General features: G+C 32.5%; 1 protein-coding gene across 6 annotated transcripts in view; it reads right to left on the bottom strand.

Annotated features, from left to right (window-relative positions):
* LOC117104912 (protein kinase C-binding protein NELL2-like) overlaps positions 1-25,556 on the bottom strand; it is a 51,135-nt gene extending 25,579 nt beyond the window's left edge. The window contains exons 1-6 of one of the 6 annotated variants that reach the window (XM_033245827.1): positions 25,525-25,556; positions 25,178-25,416; positions 20,382-20,487; positions 19,376-19,498; positions 9,225-9,347; positions 8,868-9,024 (exon numbers count right to left, since the gene is read on the bottom strand). In XM_033245827.1, coding sequence (XP_033101718.1) covers positions 8,868-9,024; positions 9,225-9,347; positions 19,376-19,433 — 338 coding nt within the window. In that variant the 5' untranslated portion in view covers positions 19,434-19,498; positions 20,382-20,487; positions 25,178-25,416; positions 25,525-25,556. Of the gene's footprint in view, positions 1-8,867; positions 9,025-9,224; positions 9,348-19,375; positions 19,650-20,381; positions 20,488-25,177; positions 25,417-25,524 lie in introns of those variants that run through there. The other 5 variants (XM_033245828.1, XM_033245830.1, XM_033245831.1 and 2 more) reach the window with 5 other exon arrangements.
* Positions 25,557-26,268: the final 712 nt, after the last annotated feature.

Raw genomic sequence — 26,268 nt, 5'->3', positions numbered from 1 at the left:
TCTATGAGATTATTATATAGTTTTACCTTAAAATTACCTGTGCAAGCAATATACCTTCTGTTTGAGATGGTTTCCTGTCTTTTCAATAATCATAGAATATAAGTCAAAATCACGAGATAATATATTTTAAGTATAAAGCACCGTTTTCCATGCCGGAAATAAGAATATATTGATGATGCATTATTTCATGTAGTAGATTAATGTTTAAACGACAATTTACCTGTGCTTTCATTCTAAATGTCAACACTTTTTTTAATCTCAAGAAGAACATTAAAATATTTGTACATGATATTTTTTTCATAGCAAAATACAGATTCTAGGCAATGTAACATTTGTTTTCTGTTATTTAGAATTCATATCAGTGTGTAGACACTAAACTTCAATTTGCTATGATTTATCTTCAACTTGTTTTGTTAACATGTACTTTTTTTTACATTAAAAATATCCATATTTGACACAGGGGCTGAATGCAAATCATAGCATTTAGCATTAAGGAGCCTACCAAAAATTATTCAAAATCTTAAGAAAAATAAAATAAATAGAAATTATGCATTATAATATTTTGAATCTTTTTGAATCAACCAAATAATATTTCAGCATATACTTAATTCTGATTATTTGATGATAGAGAAACAAAACCAAAAATAAATTATACAAAAGACTAGAAGAATTAAATATTTAAATGAGTCTGTGAAGAACATTGTAATAAATGAATTAAATATATTCAATAATGATTAAGATGAAACATGAACTACTGTTTAATAGTCAGCAGAGTCAAGTTGATCCAGTTAAGACGATCCATTATCTCAGACTAAAACAACAGAAAGACAGAAGGATAACAGATTACTTCTGTCTCATTAATTTCTGATTTGATGAGAAAAAAAATAACAATAACATAAGTTAAACTAATAATGAGGGTTGGAGAAATACAATCAGATGTTGCTAGAGAATTCTTTATTCTATTTGTGGTCATACCAGGAAAAACAAATCAAAATATGATTAAATAAAACAATAAATTATTTGAAAAAAATCAAATAAGTTAACAGTGAGACACAGAAAGATTAAAAAAAGGCCAATTTAGAAACAAAACACTTTTTAAATTAAATATGTAGGAAAATTAATTGAGCATCACAGGAGGAAAAATACACTACACAATGAAGACTGGATTCTAGGAAGGAGCATGTTCATCGAATTATGTAGAATGTAAACAGGAATAATTAAATTAAGGAATGATTAAGCCTAAGAGACGAAATACAAGCGTATAAATCTTTCATTAATTTGATTGATCTGCACTAGCTATACAAATGGTCAAGCTTGGCACTTTCATTACAATACATCTTATTTGAACGGTCAGTACACTGACCCACATTGATAACTGATCATTTTAAACTGCGTTCTTTAAAGGCTATCTGAGCAACAATTGTTCTAAATACATTTTCTTGTTAAATATTATGCTCTAGTTCCATGGGCCTACACTTAATCTTGTTGAGATATTCAATTTAACATATATAAAAACAAAGTATTATTACAGTACTATAATTTTCAACCACAGGTGTTGGAAAGCAATTAGTAAGTTGTGTTCCTTCCAACTTTCTTGGTAATTATTTTAACTCGAGGGGCTTGAAGAAATTACTGCGTCGTGACACTATGACAGATTATGCAAGAATACGTTCATATATATTTAGAAATGTGCATGTGAAAATTAAAGTACAGAACCTCGGGGAAGAACATAATCTTAGAAACATGTCAAGTATAGTATAAAGCTCAGTATACAGAATATTGTATGACGGTCAGCAGAAGTATAATTGATGTAGAGCAGAGGGAATTATTTCATGTAAATATAAAATATATATTCAAATTCATACTGTAGTGTAAGCATAAATATAGAACACCAGAATCAAGTAATGAATAGAAATTTTCTTTGGTTTGTAGGCAATGATAGCAAACTATATTTAACAGTATAAGTTGATATTTATTAATTATGATAATGGATAAAATAATTAAAGATTGAATATTATCACTTACTAAATCATCAAAATAAAGCATGGAATCAGATTGTTATTTAGTTTTTGTTTACAAAGTTTGCAGCCATTTCGACCCAAATAATTATTATTTGGGTTGAAATGGTTTCAAACACTCTTTAACAAAAACTATATGTCGAGTACTGTGTATTATCCTCCACAAGTTTATAGAAAACCTCAAAATGTTAATGTTATTTATAGTCAAATAGTTTCATCTGTATTCATATAGTTTCATCAGGTTTGCTCATGACAGCAAAGCTGTTTTATCGATAATAAACCAAGCACAATTTGATGTAAACTTATTATGTTTATTATCATATTTATTATTATGGTTTATCATTGATCAAACACTACAGTTCTAAAATGTTATTTATGATTGGAAATATACAGTGAGATCAAGTTTGCTACCAATAACTCAAGAAACCCACTATGGAAGTTCCATTATGAACTAAAGTAAAAGTAGTAATATAATTAGGATGTGAGATTGTTCATACAAATTGACGAGGATTCAGGAAGAACCAAATCGTGTACCCAGTGGATATAAACAGAAAAGCAGGCAGCCTTCAATGAAGATTGCCATTAAAATAAGTTTGTTGAGTACGGCTACAAATTTATGGAGCCATCGATGATATGGTAAGATTGTCCCTGATATATAAAATGAGTGAGATAATTTAAACCGAAGATGATCATCAAAAACAAAATTAACTGCCTGTTGGATATCAACACAAAGTAGCCTTGACTGAAGACGCCGATACTCCTCAGGTGATTTGCACTGGGTTTTATGAAGGCTATAAGTAAGCCCTTCAGATGTGCATTTACCCCGGAACTCTGGGCAGAATTTGTAATGAAGTGTTGTCAGAATTTGTTCTCTTTAGTCATCACCAAGATGTGAAAACATTCCTTCCGAGTTTAAAAAAAGATGAAGTGATGGATATGCAACTGATTGAACTGACTGATTTTAAACATGGGATAATGTTCATTTCAAGCTTGCGGAAACTCATGTGACAGGAAAAGCCAACAGCAAATTATAATGATAACTAACTTTAGCACCCAGGGGCTCACTCTTAAATATTTCTATACAGGGATCATTTACAGGGTATATTTTCGAGGACTTGGTAGCACAAGTGTGGGAAATATGGGGGGCGGAGTTGCAGCATTTATGGGGTACACTTGCAAGGACTTTGTAGCACAAGTGTAGGAAATAACTGGGGTCAGGGGTGTATCCAGGATTTTTTCTGGGTGGGTTGTGATCATAATTTTTGGACCTTTCAGAGGGAGACAGGAAAATTGATTACAGCGCCACCAGCTTGAAGCGGATGGCAGACTCAGTTCCAGAATTGGAATTGAGATAGATTATGTCACGCGATTGGCAAGGTCTTTGAACTCATTACTGGTACCTCATCAATGCTTTATCATTTATTTCATTGTGAAAAGACCCTAGAAAAAAATGTCTGGAAAAAATGTGGACCTTTAAAAATTTTTTGGGGAGGGGGTTGTACGACCCTACCGACACCCTCTTGCATACACCCATGGGGGTGAAATTGGTAGTTAAACCCTGGCCTATCCTGTGTCAAAGTGCCACAATTTTTCGCACAATATTAGCGGGAATTTCAAGCTAGACTGGGTGCTAATTAAGCCGGTTAAGCCTCTTGCTAAGCCTACCTTTGGTACAGCCACGACATCGCGACTGGACGGAACACTTTTTGCCATCGGGAACTAGAAAATATTGCGCCCTCTTTGGCACTACTGAGTAGCCTTTTCCCTATCATCTTTTAGAGCACAGTGCGAAATCAGAAATTTCAGTAAAATAGGTAGCACAAGTGTCTCATGTCTTGAAGTGGCTGCGGCACCCACCTGTTTGGTTGGTATGCAAGTGAGCTCCCCGGGCTTTAGCATCACTCCTTGCATCAAAAATTTGAAAGGGATTCAACCTCCTTAAAGCAGTGTAGTTGATTTTTCTAACACCCAAAATATTCAAAAACTGGGGGGAGAAGTTGAGAAAAGGGCAGTTTTTCAAAAATCTCAAACTGTTCAAAAAATTGTTTGTCAAACACTCTTTTTGTGTCTTAGTAAAATTAGTTGTACAACATATCAAAATTGTTTTTCCTCCGGAGCCGACTGTAATTCAGAAACAAATTTGTGTATAGACCCCAACTCCCCCACACCAGCCATTTCTGTTTCTGAGATGCTACTGATTTAAAACAATTAATATGCATTACCAGTTACCAGACTATCATCATTTTGAATTAAATACAATTTAGTGTACTGTGAGCAGATCAATAGTCTGGCTAGTAATAATCTGCATGACCACCAGTGGGAATATATTTTCAACAGTAAGGAAAGGTCTCTGAAATAGAAATGCTTTCAATTTGATAGTCATTTTAATGATAAATGTTAACAAATTAATTATCTTTATCTTCTATATAAAGAGTGACTTCATTGCTAATTTATCTTGTACAATGAAATAGAATCTTATGCATTCAGACTTGCTGGATTATAAAAGAGATTGAAAGTCTATACCAAGAAAGAGATTTATTTCTAATGTAATATCAACAATCTGGAATCAAATTGCAAGGTACCAATTACAATTCTGTAATGCTCAAATAAATATGGTGTATCTCTGATTGTTAGGCGACTTAAAAACTATGTATGCAGTAGGGCGGTTCGAACCCAACCTTACAACATAAATCATTGGGCACCATACTGCTTTGTCATGTGAACATTAATTTTGGAAGTCTTCTATCTCTATTCAACTTTAACCTATGGCAACCATCTCAGCTTTGGTGTATCTATTTCACTGGCTAATGCTTTATTTACTATGTGTACCAATACTATTGTGAAATAAATTTATACAGAAAATCAAAGAAAAATGTTTGAACAACCAGTGGGAAGCAGTGTGAGCTACATCCCTTCAGACAAGTGCAGTCTTTTGTTGGCCATGAGTGGTACAACCAAAAAATGAAATATAAAAATTCTTTTATTAGGCATAATGCATTTTTCGTGTATGGTGCATTGTGCAAGGTGTTGGACTTCTGATCGTGAGATCGGGAATTCAAGACCAATGCTCATCGCATTGTTTGTGTCCTTAGGCAAGGCACTTTACCTATGTTTGCCTCTCTCCACCCAGGAGTATAATGGGATAGCTGGTATGATGGTGTGGCATTGAACGTATGTGGTTGTGCATGTAAAGCAGCTTGACTAGGGATACTCCCCAGGAAGCAGAGAAAGTTGCACAAAAATGTGGTTATTCGCCCATGAAGTATCCTGTGACCAGGAAGATACTGACGCCAGCACCTTTGTATATTCTCCGGAATGTGAAAGGCGCCAAATATATTCGAATTCTAAAAAAAAAAAAAATCTCAAACATCTCATGAAATGACCCCCAAAAAAATTGGCCTGATTATTTAGGCGTCAGGGGCCGTCTGGGCCCTACCAGAGCTTCATGTCCTAACCCTATTGGCGCCACCCAAAAAGTTTATAACCCCTATTGGATAACGTTTCCCTGGCCCCCACCCCCTTGAATATATATTTGACTAAAAACACTACAATCCTGAGCTTCCGACTAGAGAAAAACATTTTTAGACCGTCTGCTAATTGAAATGAGTAGCAAGAGGATAGTACTGTAGTTTTCAATAGAAATTTGGTTATTATCTTGAATGCGTCACTGGATAAAGATCATAAAACAACAGATGAAAGATTAAATGGATGAAATATTATGTAAAAGACTGAAACTCAGAAGCTGGAGAAGATTGCTTTGCCATGCACTATGAATATAATGAGTGTCCATCATAGAGATAAAACGTAATTATTTTAGAAAATTGTGAACCATTATTTATACCATAATGAGGCTTGCCATCCCAAAACCAGTCCATGACCAAAAAATTAAAATTTTACTTTTTAAAATTTTCTTAATTTCCAAATTATAAGTTTGAAATGATGGCCATTTACTGGAATAGACTTACTATTGCCAAAGAAAATATGAGTAAAAAGTATTATAGCTTCTTTGTACTAAAGTATACAATACTGCCACATTTTTATGCTAATTACTCAGTTTACTATTAGCAACAGTACACTGGTTTTGGGATAGCAAGCCTCATATAAATAACATTGGAATGATATTACTTATTTTTGGAATAATTACTTATTATACAAAAATACCAATAACATATCTCAATAAGCTTGAGAGCATACAAATACAAGAAAAAAAAAAGGAACATTAGGATCAAATACCAGAGCTTAGTTTTCTTATCCAACCTAATCACTTAAAACATATCATTGTTGAATGCAGTGCTTAACTGAAGGAAATTTTATTTTTCTATTGTATATTATTATTATTACTACTGTATATATATATTTATTTTATTTATTTAATAACTATAATTCTCATAACCAGTAATCCAATGTTATTACAATAGACAAATCATTCTACTGTATGCAGCTGTAGACTAAATGAATTTGTTAATTGCCTTTCGTTCCAGGACTTCCTTTTTTGTTTGCTCTTCCATTGAAAGAAATGAAATAAAATAACTTTGAGCTTCATGGTATAAAGCATTCAGTGAATACATCCACATATTTGAACATACATTTATCATACAAAATATGATATTAATATATAATAGCAGAATAAAATAAACAAGCAAATAATAAATTGAAATACTTTTTCTTTTTTTAACCCCACAATATCAACATACAAAACTACTGTATGTATTTTTGGCTATGTTACAACATATTGCAGCTAGGGAAATAATTGCATTAAATTACCAAAATAATTACCACAGATATATATCATTTCCCTCACCATACGATATAGAATGACAAACTGTAAGGGAAATGAATACTGCTTGAGTCGTGAAATTATGTCACAAAATCTGAAAGAGATCTCCTCTCTTGTATACCTGTGAGAATTTACCAAAATTCCAAAATATAGCAATTATATATTATCAATGATTGATTCCTAAAAGAAATGCATACTTGAGAAGTCAAGAGAATGAGCCACAAGTATAAAATGTTAAGAATTTGCATGAATTACTTCCAACTATTTTAATAGAAACTATACATGAAGCATTATAATTTATCATTCCGTGTTAGACAGTTTCCTTCAACAAGTAGCAGGGCAATTCTTGAAGCCCAAAGGCCACTAACCCACACAATATAATAATTGTTAAATTCAATGCTAAATTTTCATCAATTTGATTTACTTAATTGTACATCTGTGATCATAATAAAATTAGGGTAATTATCATCAAATTAACTTTATTAGAATTGTCTTACATTAGGAATAATAAATATTGGAGGATTATAATCATTCTTTTAATTATTCAATTAAACAAATAAAATTCTGCAATAGATCTCTAGATCTCTAACTAAACCTACTTTATGAGTTTGAAATAATGATTATATGATACACATTCAAAAAAGAAAACACAATAATCAAATAAATAAAACTTAATTAAAAAAAAAACAACTTTATCCATTCATTTTCAAAAGTTTAAAGCCCTGAATCTGAATGATTTGCTAGACCATTATTTTCAGAAGCTATCTCAGATCTAGGTGAATTTTCGACGTTCACTGAAACAACACTTTTTTTTCAGAACACTATTAAGGCGCAGTGTTTATGGCGTATACATAAATCCACCTTAAGGCGACACATATACTCGGAATGAAGTTAATGAGTTGACACTCATTGCTGTCAGTGAGTATTTGAAGAAACTTATTTCATTTAATTAACTTCACCTTTGTTTTTTTTTAGTTTAAAAATAACAAATTCATAGTAGGAATCGCTCATGCCTGCCCCTTACAGTAATCATGACATCTGTGTCTGCAACTGGGCTTGTATAAATTTCACATCAGACATAACATTAAACTTCATGGTAAATAGCATAGGGTTAAATTTAGAAAACTTGAATGTACTCAAAGATCTAAATTACAGGGATTCAAGAAGTAAAAGAGTTAAAGTAAAAAGATATTTGAGGCACATCACTTGATATACGTAACTTATTACAAATGATGCTTAAAATAACTGTTTATAACACGATATTAAATTTAATATATCATCACGGCTGTCCATTTCTGTGTAAGAGAATCTTAGGTTGTGTTAAAAACACCATAAATCTTGACATATAAGGCGACCCTATGTAGAAGCTGAACTCGCACTCAGACCCAAATTATGTTTTATAACCTTTGTACAACCTGACCCATATTTTCAAGTTTCTTGAAAGTTAATCTTTTTAAACACTTTATTTCAAAAACTTCCACTGATTTCAAATGCAAAAAAAATTCAAAAAGGAATAGTAAATGTATTCATGTTGGCTGGAAACCGAAAATAGTTATTGCTAGATCTTTACTACTGGCGACAATTTGTCTTGCGCTGTCATTAAAGTTTGTAAACGCTAACATGATAACTACTAACTGCCCATTAAAGCTCTGCAGAATATATTGTGGCTCAATTGGTATGACAACTAAGCAGGGTTAGGATACTTGGTTCAAATCCCAGCATGATGTTCTGAAAATAAAAACATCTGTATCTATAGACAATTTCAACTGACTTTACCAAATTGAACAGCTTTCCGGCACAATAAAAATTAAAATGTCTAGAGCTGTAATATAATACTGTAATCATAAAAATACATATGGTAGAATCTCAGAGACAATTAAGAGGGTACCAAAAATGTGTCTTTAATAGGATGTAGGGATGTGGGGGTATGTTAAAAGACATATTCTTCCTTGATTGCCAAAAATATATCTTCTAAATACGGGTGCCACCTTAATAGGGGTGTCATCTTAATAGGGGTATCTTATTGGTTTCTACAACATTAGATGTGAATTTAGTTTTATGTATGAACTTACTTCCTACTTCCAGCTGAAATTGCAATAAGAGTTCCCTGACTCTTTGATGTCTGCTTGAAGCTTCCCATGAGTGTATATTCCTTAGCATTTAGAAGAAGTCGTTGGGCTTTCTCTAGGTCCGCAGAGCTAACATTCAGTCGTCTAGTCTTGTCATTTTCTGTATAAAATGATAATGTTTCAATATTATTTTGAATAAAAATAAAATTCTATTGTTGCCTTGTTAGCATATACCTGCTACCATGACAGAATTGGAAATTTAAAAAAAAAAAATTTTTTTTAATGATTTTTTTTGATGTACAGTACATTATTTTCTTTAAAATGTTTACTCACATTTGTAGGGGAATTGTGAGCACTTACCTTCAAAAAGAAGAGCAGGTTCCTTGCTGTTGGTTCCTGGGACTTGAATGACATCTCCCAAGTTGAAAAGTACAGACTCTATTAGATCAATCTCAACCCGAGAATCAATACCAAATCCACATCCTAAAAAAAAGAAAAGAAATGCTGAATATTACTGACAAAACATTTCCAAGATAGGGACTCTTTAGATAATTAAAATAATTAATAAATTAATTAATTTAAATTCTTAATTTATTGTACCTTTGTGATCTTTTAAGGTAAAACATACTGCATTTATATACTGTAGATTAAGCTTTGGATTAGTGAAGATGCTACTGTATGTACATTTGTACTTCAATATTATGTGTTCGGCCCAACAACTATCCTGACACTGATCATCCGTATGAAAGTGGCATAAAGCAGTATAAAAGCAGTATAAAAGCAAGAGTGCATGAAGGTTTTTGGAAGAACGCCGGAAACATCAAAGTTTCAGTGTTAAATCAAAAATTCACTTTGGCTCTCCGACTCCACTTTTATACCTATCTCTGTTTTTCAAAGTAAAACTGTCGTCCGTGTAGTGTATCTAAAGAGGTTACTGTATACTCTCCATAACAGCCAACCAAGGATCATGATCTGAGGATGTTTATATCAGAATCACAGAGAAATTACCATGGCACTGATTATTATGGCAGTGTATAAACTTTTATGAGTACTTCAATATGCGTCATGTAAAGATAAATGTTATGTATTCATTTCACTGCTACATTATATCGATGCCTTAGGAATGAGTTTCAAGTATAGATAAGCCTGGCAATATTCCAGGGGCTACAACAATGGATTTTTACTGAGCGAGTTTATCAAACAAAGCTGCACTCTGTATAAAAGATAAAATACTCAACATAAATTAAATTACTTGTAGTAAATCATTTCCATGGTGACTACTAATCATTATGCTATGCAACTTCTTGGTTGTATACTAATCAAATCATTTTAAAAATCATCAATATTTATAAAAGAATATTACATTCAATTTTGTAATTTATTCAGTGTCTGAGAATTCTAGACATGCAATTTTAATATAGTTACTTGCTCCTTTTTTTTATTCAATAAACAACCAACCAATCAGCAATTAAAGGCTGCCACAACTGTAGTAGAAATTATGACTCTAAAGATAACAAACTATAATAATGACAAACAATGATAAATGATTTTAACTTTTTAAGTTTAAAACCAAGAATCAAATTTTGACTATAAACATCCTACGGGAAAAGATTAGATAATACATAGAGCCAAATATAAAATGTCAACAATAATTCAATTAATGATAATTCAAACAACACAAAATACATGATAAAAAATGCTGGGGATACATCCCCAAATTTTAAGAGCCAAATAATCTTATATTTAGTATCTAGGTATCAAGAAAATACTCAAAATAATTATTCGCTTGAAATTTTCTCTGAATCACACTCCTAAAGTATCAAGTTTTACGGGACAATTGTGATTTGCTGATAAAAGTGACTGCGTTTTACGACTTCGTAATAGCCATATAGGCAAATCACAAACATTTGTTACAGAAAGTGTAATAATACAATACTGTACCTATTGTATAAGACTGGGAGGATACCATGTACGTCAATGACACAACTTGTATACAATCCTAACTTTATAAATTGAGCACCATAAACAATGAACCACTGCCGGGCCCATTCCAAGGCAAGACCTTTTGTATACTGTGTTTAGCGAACTTTAAAACCGCCGAAATAGGCGTTGATTTTGGTAATTTACCGCACCATCCGCCATGAAAAAATGAAAATTTCATAAAAAAATTTAATTTTATATTTATTTTTATTATGCTCCCTGCTCCCCTGAAATCTCCAAGAGTAAGATTTCTTCCTTAATTACATAAATTTAAAGCATTTATCAACTTCATTTACTAGCACTGTTTAATTAATAATCATTAATACAATTTTATTTTTATTTTCTCCTCCGTCTGCGTTTTGGCAAAATCATTTTGCTAAAATAAGAAAAAAAAATTTTTGCGAAACAAGGTATAAAAAGTCTCGCCTAATCAACCACATTGTGTTTTTGAAATTGATATGAAGTCGACTAAAGCTACGTAAACACAAATGAGTTACTTGAATTTAAAATTAGTACCATCAACCTGTGGCAATACTTAAAATTACCATGCACAATGAGACAATTTGAAGAACTGAGACAAGTTCAAACAGAAAACACTCCTATTGTACTACGCAAGATGGCATTTTGTAGAAAATTAGTACTTCAATTTCAAGACATTAAATGTAATGTGAAGAGTGATATAAATTTTCGTTTCTCCAACATACAAACAACTGTTATCAATATTAGGCAACAATGAAACTACAGTTTTATCTTCTGCCATATGTTTTGTCATTGATTGATTTTGGCAATTTCAAACTACAAATATACCATAATGAAGCTTCAACTGCAAGCAAAATAAAAATTCAGAGTAATTTTAAGAATATTAATTATATACCAACTTATTATCATCAAAAACATCAACCTCAATTTAGTTTGTTACTGCAGTTAGAATCAGGATTAAATAAATTATTATTAACTTTTGTCTCCATCTAAAAGAGTGGCATTTTTGATAATTATATAATATATGAAATAACATCTTATTAATCTTATTCTAATAAATATTATGATTAAATAAACATTAATTGCATATTATCAAAAAATCTATACAAATGTAAGATAAAGTAATAATAGTACTCAAAAAACTAATATTATTGATGTACTATCAAATACATTTTTGAAATCACATGAAAGGATCCAAATAAATTATTACTATTAGCTTCCAATGAGAAACAGATCAAAAAAAATAGTTTTCACTGATTTACAGATATTTTACTACAAAAACCCTCAAATTGATTACCAGCCAATTTAAGGAACCATGAATAAAAATACAGGATAGTTGTTATTTTCTGTCTGAAAAATGATGGGGGGGGATTTAAAAAAAAATTCAAACTGTTAATTTAAAGTTAATAAATTACTTAGATATATAAATTATGTAATTCGAATGTGGAATTAAAATCTTCAAATTCTTTTTAACCTCATGTACATCTAATATATGATATAATATGCTATTTAAAAATTTCTCATAAATTTATTATATAAAAAATCTATAACACACGCCATCAGACACAATTTTTTACGACTGCAAAATGTAAGAGTGTGACACAAAGTTTGTGTCGAGTGACAATCGTTTTCAGCTACAACTTGCTCATAATACTACTGTCAACAGACAGGCATTCACAAAGAACAGACAAATTTCTTAGCTTATGCTATGTCAATGGATAAATGTACTATAATGTAGCTCATGCTATGTCAATGGATAAACGTAACATAGCTTATGCTATGTCAATGGATAAACGTATAGTAATATAGCTTACGCTATGTCAATGGATAAACGTAATATAGCTTACGATATGTCAATGGATAAACGAAATATAGCTTACGCTTGTCAATGGATAAACGTAATATGCTTTCACATGTCAAAGGATAAACGCAATATAGCTTTACGCTACATCAATGGATAGACATAATGTAGCTTACACTACGTCAATGGATAAACGTAATATAGCTTGCACTATGTCAATGGATAGACGTAATGTAGCTTACACATCTCAATGGGTAAACGTACTGTAATATAGCTTATGCTATGTTAATGGATAAACGTAATGTACCGGTAGCTTACCCTATGTCAATGGGTAAGTGTAATATAGCTTATGCTATGTCAATGGATAAACGTAATATAGCTTACGCTATGTCAATGGATAAACGTAATATAGCTTACGCACATCAATGGATAAACGAAATAAAGCTTACACTATGTCAATGGATAAACGTAATATAGGTTGTGCCATATCAATGGATAAATGTAATACCTTATGCATGTCAATGGATAAATGTAATATATAGTTTACGCATGTGATTGGATAAACGCAATACGGCTTACGCATGTCAATGGATAAATGCAATACGGCTTACGCATGTGAATGGATAAACGTAATGCAGCTTACCCTATGTGAATGGATAAACTTACGCTACTGTATGTCAATGGATAAATCTAATATAGCTTACTCTACAGATGTCAATGGATAAACATAATAGAGAGGGAGAGGCCATAATTCTTATGTTTCAACCAACACAGATTAAGAATCATAGACTCTCTTTATTTGGAGTTCAATCACTTATATGCATAATCTGTGCATCTGTTTTGAATTGATATTATTATTTCTATCATTGTAGATTTAAAATAAAATTATTATTCACATTCTTGCCATCTGTATTATCATCAACCTGGAGTATAGTACACCTACTGTATATCTATTTTTCATGTTGGCTGTGAAATTTTATACCGATAACTGTCGTTATAAAAATGTTACAACCATTCGTGTTACATTTATTTTATATGTCTTTGATTTATTACCTTAATGCATACACATTTTTACATTCTTTTACTATTTTTCATAATGAAAACAAAAAAACCGTAATGATAATTTTCTCAAAATTTTCCAGGCCTGCAGTAGAAAAATTATTTTGTATGTTTAATTTTTACATGGAAACTCTGATAATAATTAAGCCTTTGATATAGCTTCCCTGTCGCAAACATATGTACAGTAATTTATTACCATATTAATTGGCTCGCTGATACATCCGCTGCAAAATTACTTCATAACATTGTAATTCCTTAATTCAATCAAATTATACACTGTATTATTTGTGTTGCTTATAGCAACCACGCACATCCTATAGCACTGACCTTGAAGGTATTCTTTGGGGAGAAGCAATTAGAGAACAAGTTGATAAATGGATTGATTTTGTCAGGCTTCCTACTTTAAGGCAAGCATTTTAATTGTGTTTCAATTACATAGTCAGTTTTACTTATCGAGGGGTTACATCCAATCCAACTAAACACTGAGTAAAGTAAACACATAAACAATTATAATTTTATTATTGAGGTGTGAAGTATGCATGCCCAGTGATAACTCTCCACACCCCAACATTACCTTGCAACCTGAGGCTGGAACACTACACAAAGAAACCAACATCATTACAGTACACCAAATCCCCCCACCCCCTCATCTCCAAGAAACAGACACACAGTAACTAGGAATTACATTCAAAAAATGCTTTGAAACAAACAAAACCAGCTATAACCAACATTACATTATCCTGAATGATGTACTGTACAACCTTTTGCATTTGTTATTAGTTTATTATTATTATTAATACTTCTGAGAAAAACACTAACAACTATTAGAGTTTGCATCTAGAAATTATGTAGTCTTATTCTTTATAGGCAATTATTATTTTTTATTGCTATGCAGTTGTCGTAATATTTCAAAACATTAAATGCTGTAGTATCTGATGTTGTATACAAGGAATTACAGTAAGCTTTAAGGAATCAGCAGTGAATATAAAAGAGCTACAAGGGAACATGATAAGCAGAGAACATCAGTGGCATCACGCTTGGGTGCTGATGGGGGCGGAGCGCCAGGGCCCCCATGCACGAGGGGCCCTAACATTGTAGTTAAAAAAAAAAATATATACTATAATACCATGGTTTCATTCAATGGGGCCTCGACAGTTTTAAACATTGAAAATACATTGGTCAGCTGACTAATTTTGTGGGCATGTAAGGCTATCCTTATATTGTGGCTACAGTATGCGACAACTTGGGGTTCAAGCAAAAAGTTTCTAATGAAAATTATTGCACGTCTGCCAATTTACTAGTGACAACTATGATGGCAGAAGATAGGTTACCCAAGAGCAATTTACATGGTTTCCAATTGCTCTAACTTCACATCTCTGTAACACAGAGTCATTGACTTGATCACATGAGCAATAAATAAGACCACCACAACTATTCAATAAGGTTGTTGCACCTTCATATACTCTGTGGAACTTGTTTATTGCGATTTTAATGACAAAACATTAAAAAAACATTATACAGTTTAAGAGTCTCTCTCATCTACTGTAAACATTCAATATTTTCTTAATATTGCACTAAAACGGTGTTCACAGAAATATCTAATTTTGTAGTGAGCAAGATAAGATGCTTCCCTGGCAATATGTTCCAAGATATCATTAACAAAGCTGTTCATGATTCCCTTGGCTCTACTGGAGATACCAGTGTCGGGATGAACTTGTAATTACTACAAGTTGTAGGCTGTCAGGCATGGTGTTCCTCTCCAATATTTTAAGGGTGTTGGTTCAATTAAGCGGAATACCAACAATTTTTTTTCCCACATTATTAAATACTAGCCAACGCCTGAGTACCTACTTATGCATTTATGAAAATTAATAATCATAACTATTTTTCTCTCATTATGTTAGTCCTGTGACCTCCAATGCCATTTGTTTATTCAGTTTACTAATTTCACAAGTCTGACAAATTATTATTTTTTTCACATTATTAAAAACTACCACGCAGAAGCCCGAGTACTTACTTACGTATTCATTAAAATTGATAATTATAACTATATTTTTTCTAAGTTAGTCCTGTGACCTCCAATGCCATTTGTTCATTCAGTGCACTAATTTTACAAGTCTGACAAATTATTATTTTTTCACAGTATTAAAAGACTACACTTTTTTAAAATAAGAACCAGTAAAATTTTGCCCAGGCTCAGTGTTCTTATTTTTTGGCCGATTTCAGGCTTAAAATGTTCTTATTTTGTTCTTATTTTACACAATTCTCAAACATAGAAAATTATTATGCTACAGCAATAAACACTGCACTGGAATGTACAGTAGGTAAAAGTGGCCTTGGAAAAAATGCCCGGAAAAAAATGGCCCCAAATGACAGGTATGGTAAGTACAGTACACTGTAAAGTAGGCCTACTGTTTTTCATAGTCACACCTACACATAAACAACAGATATTTTTTGGTTTTCTAGTTTTTTTAAATAAAAATCTCATTTGACATTTTTACCTCAGACTCAATTTGTTCTTATTTTTAAAAATAATTTCAGCCTCAGTGTTCTCATTAAAAAAAGTGTAACACACAGAAGCCAGAGTACCTGTTTATTTATGAAAATTGATAATTATTTAAATGTTAGTCCTGTGACCTCGAATGCAATTTGTTTATTCAGTGCAATAATTTTACATTTGTAGAAAACTACAATTTTCTTTTGATGTGACGCCATGTTTATTGTCTACCTTTTGATGTTCGTGGCATATCAAGACTATAATGTTGTAATTCACTTCATGGCTGAAGGTTAAATATAATCATCATAATTCATAGATGCCATGAAGACAAAAGAAAATTACACACTTTGAAAGAGAATGCTTGAGGTCAATTTGTATCGGTATTTCCCTGGCTTCACTCCTACACCTCACTGGAACTTTCCAGACTACCTCCCCCACCCTTTCCAGACAGCTTAGCCACTCTCCATTAGGCAAATCTGTTTACAACATATGTCTTAATTAGTGATCATATGTATTTAGCATTAATTAATAACGTTGGTAATGATTTTTTAGGATTCGTAACAGCATGGATATTTCTGCATCCATCTGGATACAACGTGACGATGTCAACTTCTAAAAGAAAATTAGGGCTTTGTTTAATTTTTGTCAACAAAACACCACATTGATCGATTCTGTGATTTACTGTATATAGTTTATTAATTATTGTGCAATATAGCTACCTGACCAACTACAAACTTCATTAAAAATTAGATTAAATATATTTAATCTTATTTTCTAAATTTCTATGGAAAATATTTATTAAAATTGCTATAGTATTAAAGTAGAGCACTACAATAGTTGCTTGCTATTTAATTTTAGGGTTATGGGTTCAATTCTCAAGATAGCCAAGGATTTGAAAATCAAATGAAGCACCTGTATAAAGCCAAATAAGATACAGTTTATAGTTTACAGTACACATGAAAGTGAAAGAATGAAAAAACATTACATCATTACAATTACATGCCTTTTGCTGGCAAGGAAACCTCTCAGTGGTTTTGTGCAGTTAAACAAACATCATAAACATGTATGAGAAGAAGTGACATCTTTAACGAGGTATTGCATTGCATTGTTTTGAATCCAAAAGTATTCCTGTCATAAAATTAATTTTTCCTGCGTGCTGGCTCATTGCTGTTTTTAGTTGTGATTCAAAATCGTAACTTAGTTAATATTGAAGGTTGTCCACCAGCCATGACAATATATTTCATATGAAATATTTTATTTTGTTTTTGATAAACACAATACTTAGATGCAGAATGAAATCCTGACAAAATCATACTGAACTGTTAACTATTTTACTATTTAAAGTTAAGTTTGTTAAAGGCAGCCTCCGGAGGGGGAAAAAAAGTTGATATGTTGTATAACTGATTTGACACAAACAGGTAGTTCGACAAGAAACTTTGGAACGGAATGAGAGACTTATTTTTGAATATTTAAAAACTAGGGGAAATGGTGGAAAGGAAGGTTATGTTCATTTTCTGTCAGTTTTTAAATATTCATGAACCTGTACTCATTACGATTCTTGACTTTTCGTCAAACAACCTTATCGTTTCGTAAACTTCGTCCACACTATCAAATTTTAAGTGACAAATAAATGTGATAAGCCCATATTTGGGTGTAATATGACATAATCATGCCCATAATTTGTCACATAAAATTTGACAGTAGGCCTATGGATAAACTTAAAGAAAAATCAGTTGTATACCAACACTTTTTTCCTCCGGGGCCTGCATTTATAGGCCAGGGTTTCACTTACAAAAAAATAAGGGGAGTAGAGCCTTCAACTAGAGGGTTTATAGGGCTGAATATACAGTATTCAATTGGGAGTACTGTACTTCTAAATTTCATGTGGCATGATGTTATATTTCACTTATTGGCAAACACAATGGTTTAGCATTTGAATAATTAAATTGGCATAACTTGGATCACAAATGAAGGATTAACCTTTAAATAAATATTAGATCAAAAAATGTCCACAGAAAACATTTTGTATTTTAATTTCTACGACTAATTTTTTTTTCTGACCTCTATTGACTTTTAATAAAAATAATGAATAAAAAAAACCTCAATTTAGAATACGGACATTCACTATCCACTGTGCAACTATTTATATTATTTTAATAATTTCCTTTGTTCTTGAACATCAATTTAGAATACAGTCATTGTTTTTGTGAATTTTTATCAAACCTTTATTATTATTAGTCACAACAATTTTGATTGGTTCATTTTGAAAAACACTGTCAAGTTCATCAAACGTAATTCCAGTTTAAATCTACAAAGCTTACAATTTCCTGTACAGTAACACACTTTAAAATTTAATGATCTCTGAAAAAAGGTAGGTTATAGACAATAGGATACTGTTTCTTATAACACAGACAGGGCCTTAAAACAGTTTTTTTTTAAATCCAATTTCCCCACTTACAATCACATCTGCACATCATATACCTCACATGTTCATGAAGTAAAACACAGATAGGCATATCTAACAGGATAGATAATACAACAAAGTAAACTGGTGTCTAAAAAGACAAATTAAAGAAATATTGTTCTATTTATTTAATGAAAAATATATCTTTATTGAATTATTTTCTCTAATTTTTTTTTATTACAAAAAAAAACCAAAACAAAACAAAAACAAAATCACAAAGGCAAAATTGAATGCAAATATAAGATAAAAATGAAAACTCCAACGGAATTGCTGTAAAGCAAAAATTATCGTCTTCAGATTGCTATGCAGCACTACTTCAATAACCCAAAGCTAATGGTTTGGTGGCCTAAATGATCATGCATAATCCCTTTAGTTCACTATTACATAAATTTAGTCGTGTTATCATTTCTGAAATATATATTTGTAGAAAAAAAATCTGTATAGAAAGATAATATTGTATTTAATGTCCTTTTTTAAAGTGAATATGAAACTGTATTATTATACACATTTGAAATGGAAAACTAAACTAAGATAATAATGAGCATTTAGATATCATTTTTCATTTGAAAACTCATATAATGTAAACAATGAAGTTAAAGTGGTAAGGTCTAATGATTCTACAAACTGCGCATGGTATATGCATATCATATGAGCTACTAAAGACTTCAACAATGAAGATACCATACGATAGTCCTAAATTGGTAGGACTATAAAAAGAAATTAAAACATACCTTCTTTGCAGAACAGAACCAAAAACAATGTAGCAAAAATCCAGGTAAACCTCATCATGCTACTTAATATGAATTTCAATTTTCCACTTCTCCAACCGTCAAACACAACTATTAACAAAAATCCTGAATGAGAAATAATATTATTCAAGTATCTCAGTGGTAGTTTTATTTCCGACACAATTCCTCCAAAAGCCTGTGCGATGACAATGATGATGAAGATCCTACTGTTTAAGACGCATGTATTAGCACTACCTCAGTATAGCTCTCCAATTTGTTCCACAGGATGTAAGGTGTCATAGGCTTTATGTGCAAAAGTAACGCCCACATAATGGGATATTCCCATTACGCTCATAGGGGTGTCCAACCAATAATAAAGTTCACAATTTTCACATGTGAAAAAAACTTGATATGATCTTGGTGTGCAGTAGGTTATTTTCACATAAGAAATGGCTACAATTGCAATAAATGATTGTTAAATTTTAATACATGTTGAAAAAGTGGCTCATAACATCAAAATTAAAAGTAAATGAAGATTAGAAAGATTTACTTAGTCAAAAAATATAATATTTTTTGATAATTTGGTTTGCACTGTATTAGAAAAATAATTACAGTAATTACAATGGAACAAAACAAAATGAATAAAATACTTAGAAATACAATATTATCGTATACGCAGAATGGTAGAAACTGAATGGAAAAGGACAATTATACTCATATAAACAAATAAAAATCAATGTTTTTTTTATTAGAATGTTTTGAAAAAGGATGTTTTTTTAGTGGTTCATATTAATAAGACAACGCTAACAATATTATGAAGGTAGCAAAACAGTGATAAATACAAATTTAAAGTTTTTAACAAGCTGGTATATATCAGTGATATGAAAGTGTAGTATTGTTAATTAATCATATTATGATTAAATATGTATATAAATAATAACGAGAACACCAAACAGTATTAATGGTTATTTAAATATTATGTTAATATTAAACCAAATTTAATATTTACCATGTCTAATAAATACATTTCACTGGTAATTTACTGTATATGGAATCTCCACAAATCCATCAAAACTGTTCAATTTGTGTATTCAATGTTTTTTCATCTACAAGGCCTGAGGACAAATATATTTTAAGTAATTATGTTGCAATTTTCGAATTATATTGAAAATATATGTAATGTTATTTAACTAAAAAAAAAACAACAAACAAGTGACCAGCACAAATTCGCACCATTAAGCCGCACTGTAAAAGTATGTAGGCATCACTGTACAGTATTTTGTAATATTATGAGTCCATGCCTACATGTATGTCTTGGCAATTAAATTTATTCTAAATACTCTACCTTCAAATTGGCGATGCATCCTAATTTACTATCAATACATAGAAAGTTAAAACTAGACTTGCATTAGCATTTTTAAAACAAATTGCAATTTAATTAGGCAAAAGGCAATCAAACAATGTTGGCTGTTCTCACATAGGATCTGTTTTTTAGGAAGGTACCTGGTATTTCTGAATGCCAATGCACTGACTACAATAATTAGCTGCAAAATTATAAAGCTCCCAAAGGAAGCCAAGTATGCATTTAATACTGTGTGTTCGATCCAATTATGCATAGAGATCGATATATCATTATATCAGTCACACGGAAGTTGTCGCCAAGCCTGTAATCAAAACATATCTGCCTACTGTAGTGCCCACATCCTAGCGTCACCAGAATTACTTCAGGATGTTACAACTTTCCCGTTGTGGGCGTGTCTGGGTTTCAAGTTTCTTAGCAACCACAACAGCACTTTTTCTTGAAAGGGTCTACATAGTGTAGTGTTTATGTTATGTCAATATGTAGCACATGTTGATTTACAGATATTTAAAATCAAAACTAAAGTACAAACAAAAAAATAATGACTATGCAAGGTATGGTTTTCATTTCTGTTTCTCTCTTCTATTCATAGTCCTGTAAACCAGAAGGATGAGGGAAGATCCTACTGGAATCAAAAGTTGCACTTAAATTTGATGAAAGTGTGAAGTGGTTTAGTGTTTGTTTACAGTTTCCTGATAAGTTTTTTGACTGGCTCTATTTGGTACTCCTAGACTTGTTTCTGTTTAATTTTGGTGCGTAATCATGGAATAAAGTAAATTTTCCCACAATTTTTGCTAATTCAAATTTCTTAAAGCAGAAATAAACAATAAAAAATATAGTTTCTTGCTTGCAAAATGCTCCCATAAAAAGTTAAAAAATGGAATAAACAATATTTTTCAGGCCAGTTCGGTTAGTGGGACCACCTTATTTTCCCATTTAGATATTAAATTGATTCCCAGCAATACTCAAGTTGGTCATGGGCCTGTACTCAATCGTTCCATTTATTTATTTGGTGCCATATTGCCCTTTAACTGGAAAAATAAGCAGAAACAGAAAAAATATTTTAGACAGGAAGATGATATATGAAAGATAAACAATTTAATAAGGATACCGAACATCATGTTATATACTGTAGGTGAGTATTGGTTGCTGACTCTCCACAAACTAAGCCACAAAGTTGAATAACCTTTTAATTAAAACGATAGAAACATTCTTACTTAGAAGGGACAGTCCCTTAGAACTACAGTAGAATCAGACTACCATAGAGAGAACAACTTAAATAGAAACATAGAGTATACAGAATGTAGGTAGCAGAGTGACCAATAACAATAAATTTCAAAATATTGACATTTTTGTTGAAAATGATGTTTGACTATGTTAAAAAAGATAGTGGCAGGGGGAAAACAGAGGGGAAGTGTGAAGGGGGAAAGATGAAAGAAGGAAAGGAAAAAGGAAGGTGTATCAGAGGGAAAGCTGTGCCACAAAGCCAGTGGCGGATCCAGTGGGGGTTCAGGTGATTCGGACGAACCCCCCTCTGTAAAGAAATGTAAAAAAATACTACTGGGTCCTGGCTTACAAAAGGCATGCTGAAACCTCAGGGGCGGATCCAGAAATTGTCTACACCCACCTCAGCCCCAGCATGGTTGGGGCTGAGGACGTGAGCAAATTTTAAGAATATGACCCTCTAGACGCTCGAAAATGGCACTCTCAGATGGTAAAAATATGCTTTTTCAAAGCAGTGTTCCTCTACAAATAATTACTGACTTCCTCTCAACGTGAGCTATGCTTCCCTTCTCCCTCTCCCCTCACGGGCATCACAAAGGTCTAATCAAGGACCTATAGTCTATTCTATACTGGGAGTCGCAAAGCAAATTATGATTTTGGTACATCTAGATGCACGGAAATGACACTTATTCAGACTCCATTTAAAAAAAAATGTTTACAAATGCAGGGGTCCTGGTCGGGGCAACCCAACCCGCTGGATTAATATATGTCCTACAGTTGATGTCAGTGACACATTATGCTGTCTTGTATCAGCAAAGCCCTTTTGGATCAGGGTGCTATAGAGCGAGGACCCTACTGGACAATATGGGTAGGGGCACCGAAAGGCGCTCCTAAGGATCAGTGGCCCTTGGAGCAAATTTTGAGAATAGGCTCCTCTAGACGCTCGGAAATGGCACTGTCGGACGGTAAAAATGCTTTTTCAAAGCAGTGTTTCTCGACAAAATTATTGACTTCCTCCCGACGGCAGTGCACCCTTACTCGTCTGCATCTGCAACGCATTTGGAAAAGTTGAACCAGGTTCAACCTTCCTGACAACTGTCGGCGACTGTCGCCGATAGGGTGAGCGATTATATGGAAACTGAGCTTTACCTTATTGTACATAATGGGTTCCCTGAGTGGGCGGGGTCATGGAAAGAAAACGTTATGTTTGCTTGTCGCTGGAAGATTATTTTAGATGTTAGGGTGGGGGGTGGTTTGCAGCAGTCTTGGGGTTCTCCTAGCTTCGCAAAGTTTTGTTTTTTCTAGATGCTGAGAAATGCACTTACGTGCATTACGAGACTCCTATTGATGAATACACACTGAATTAATAGATTTCCCCCATTTTAGCATGGAAAATTAATAATTGTGATGATGAAGATAATGATGTGATGATAAGGAGAAGGCATCGTATCAGGTGACGACAGGCTCCTGTGCAAGGTTAATTAACAGGCCCTTTGATATGAATGTCAACCGAGGCCCGTATCCCGATTTCGTCGTCACATTTTCAATGCACAAAATCGGACAACAGTAATTATCTATAAGTTATATAATCAGTACATTCTCGACTGTCATGAAAATATCATATATCTAAAAAATTATGTTATATGCATGCTCGGAAGCGGAAATTATAACCTAAAAGTTTGATGTATGTTTCATGTTGTTTGTTGAATGGTCTTTAATGATATTATATTCTAATATGACCACAACATAAGGGAGAACACTTTTTCACCTACAAAGTTCAGATTCATATACATTTATATTTCCTTAGGCCTAAATCATAAGGAAGTCCGCTCTATATCCAAATTTTAGGAAATTATACGTTTTATGCATGCACTGACGTGGGAATTTTGTTTTATGTTGTTTGCTGAATGGTCTTCTTTAAAATTATAACAGTTTAATATGACCACAACATAAGGAAGTTTATTCTTTAAATGTTTAGTAGATAGTACAGAGAATTATCATTGTTTATCAAAATCATTATACACATGTTAAATCCAATTAAAAAAAAAAACAAAAACAAAAACGTTTTCAGTGCACGCGCCGACGTGGAAAGATTAACCTAATAATCTTGTTAATAATGCAGTTCTAAAATTAATCTTATGACCACAACTTTTAAGTTAACTTCAGAAAAAATAATAATGCATTTTCATTGTACCATCACCAGCTGGGAAAGCAATTAAATATGAATAAATGTCTTCTGTGATTGGTTGATTGCCAAAATTTCTATGCTTAGTGGTTGGATGGTCGGATATAATAATGCGTAACTCTGATAATAATTTCATATTTCGAAAAATTGTTTGGAGTATTGATCACGTTCCATGATAGATTACATCCACAGGGTGCCCCTAAGCCAAACTTTAAAAATTAAATAAAATGCGTTTTTCCGAATTACGACAGACTGAGTAGATCAGGCCTACTGGTTAAAATGTAAAAAATTAAGATTTTATTTTCAAAATCACAAATTTATATTCAGTACATTCTCGACTTTCTTGGAAATGTGGACCGTATCAAATTTAGTTGGGTGCGTTATACACACTCTTCTTAACACCCCAACTATTGGATATACGGGCCTGGAAACTTTACATTTTACATGCCAATTACAGTTTTTATATGCTTATTAGATATCTTTTTCCACTTCCAACACTGTATGATTTGAAATTTACATATCATTCACGTTGTTGCTCTTCTTCAGATCAGATTCTCAGTGATCGGTGGTTATTTTTGACTTTCGTTTTAGATATAGCCCTAGGTCTACAATTAGGCTAACTCCATGTTTTGTTTTTTTTTGTTTTTTTTTAACGAATAACATTCGTTAAAATAGTTAAATAATAAATTTGGAATAACAAAATATAATAAAATTATATATGCCTTTCAATAGGTTATAGGAATCAACGCCGAGTATCCCTATCCTCCCTGTGATTGGTTTCGTATTAACCATAATAGATAATAATAACAATAATAATAATAATAGTTCTATATTTAGTTCTAGTAGCCTACCTAGTCCTAGGCTACTCTACTACTACCTATGGTAGGCCTAAAGTTAAAGGCAAGCACCACAAACAAGGATCCATGGACCATTATATGGCAGACCAATGCTTTTCAATTATAAAATTTAAATCTGCATTATTTAATATTATTATTAGGCCTCTGGCTAGCCTAACTAGGCCTATCTATGTCCTCACCTGCGATGGATTCATGAGATGTAACCATAACACTACTTTACTAGGGTAGATCTAGGGGCCTATTCTAGGCCCTAATCCTCGTGTAGGCCAGGCGGCTAGGGCCTACCTAGACTTCTTTCTTAGTTAGGCGCCAATTTCGAATATCAACACGACGAGCTGCCTCAGTCAGATGTTTTTTACAACGTCGTTACACACCAATCGCTGCGGTACTTATACCAGTCAATTGTTTCACTTTGGATCTAATAAAAAAAAAACCACACATTTTCTATTGCTTTCAAAAAATAACACTTTTATTTTTTTTGCTTTTTAATTCAAGGTCTAGGGCCTAGGCAGGCCTACTTACTAACCTTTTCTGGATAGTTGGTGACAGCGTGACCACCAAAGACACTAGAAATACAAGATAGAGTTCTCGCATTGTAAAAATGAGGCGCAAGTCGTGCCCAACGTAGGCGGCGCCCTTCTTTTTAACCATGCAAGTTTCCTATACTTCGTGCCCAACGTACAGGGCGCCCTTCTGTTGCTAAGTATATCCAAACGCAAAAGGCGCCTTTCCTTTTCCACTAATGGAGGTAAACTTTTTCACTAAGAGTGCGTCCGGCCATGCGATTCTGCTTCTGGATAGTTGGTGACAGCGTGACCACTCACAATTTTTGATATATTATAAGGCCAGGCCTACCCAATGGCAATGACTGGGTCGAAATTACCCAAGATTCAGCAAAAATTGCCCAAAATTACCCAAGCTTCCTGAAAATGCATTAAAATTTGAAAAAAAATGTGTTTTTCGCATGTATAGTTTTCCTTTTAGTTCAATTTATAAACCATTTTTTATTGTAATTGTTTGTGTTAATTATTAAAATTAATATTCATGAGATGATAATACAGATAGAAAAATACGCCCTCAGTCGGCCAGTGTTATCAGTAGATCAGTGATCAAGTTTTATGTAATTATGCATTAATTAGGTAAGATCAATGGCAACGCAAATCACAAATAAACAATTCTGAACCTATGTTTATAGCAATTAACAGTCAATTAACAATGGTATGTGCACTTCGTTGAGTTTTGCTTACTTGAATGGACTGAAATATACTTC

Source organism: Anneissia japonica, unplaced genomic scaffold, assembly GCF_011630105.1.
Source record: "Anneissia japonica isolate Jap-2015-1 unplaced genomic scaffold, ASM1163010v1 scaffold287834_len5846547_cov211, whole genome shotgun sequence".
Classification (NCBI taxonomy): domain Eukaryota; kingdom Metazoa; phylum Echinodermata; class Crinoidea; order Comatulida; family Comatulidae; genus Anneissia; species Anneissia japonica.
Note: the sequence above shows the minus strand (reverse complement) of the source record. Positions and strands in the feature narration are given on the sequence as shown.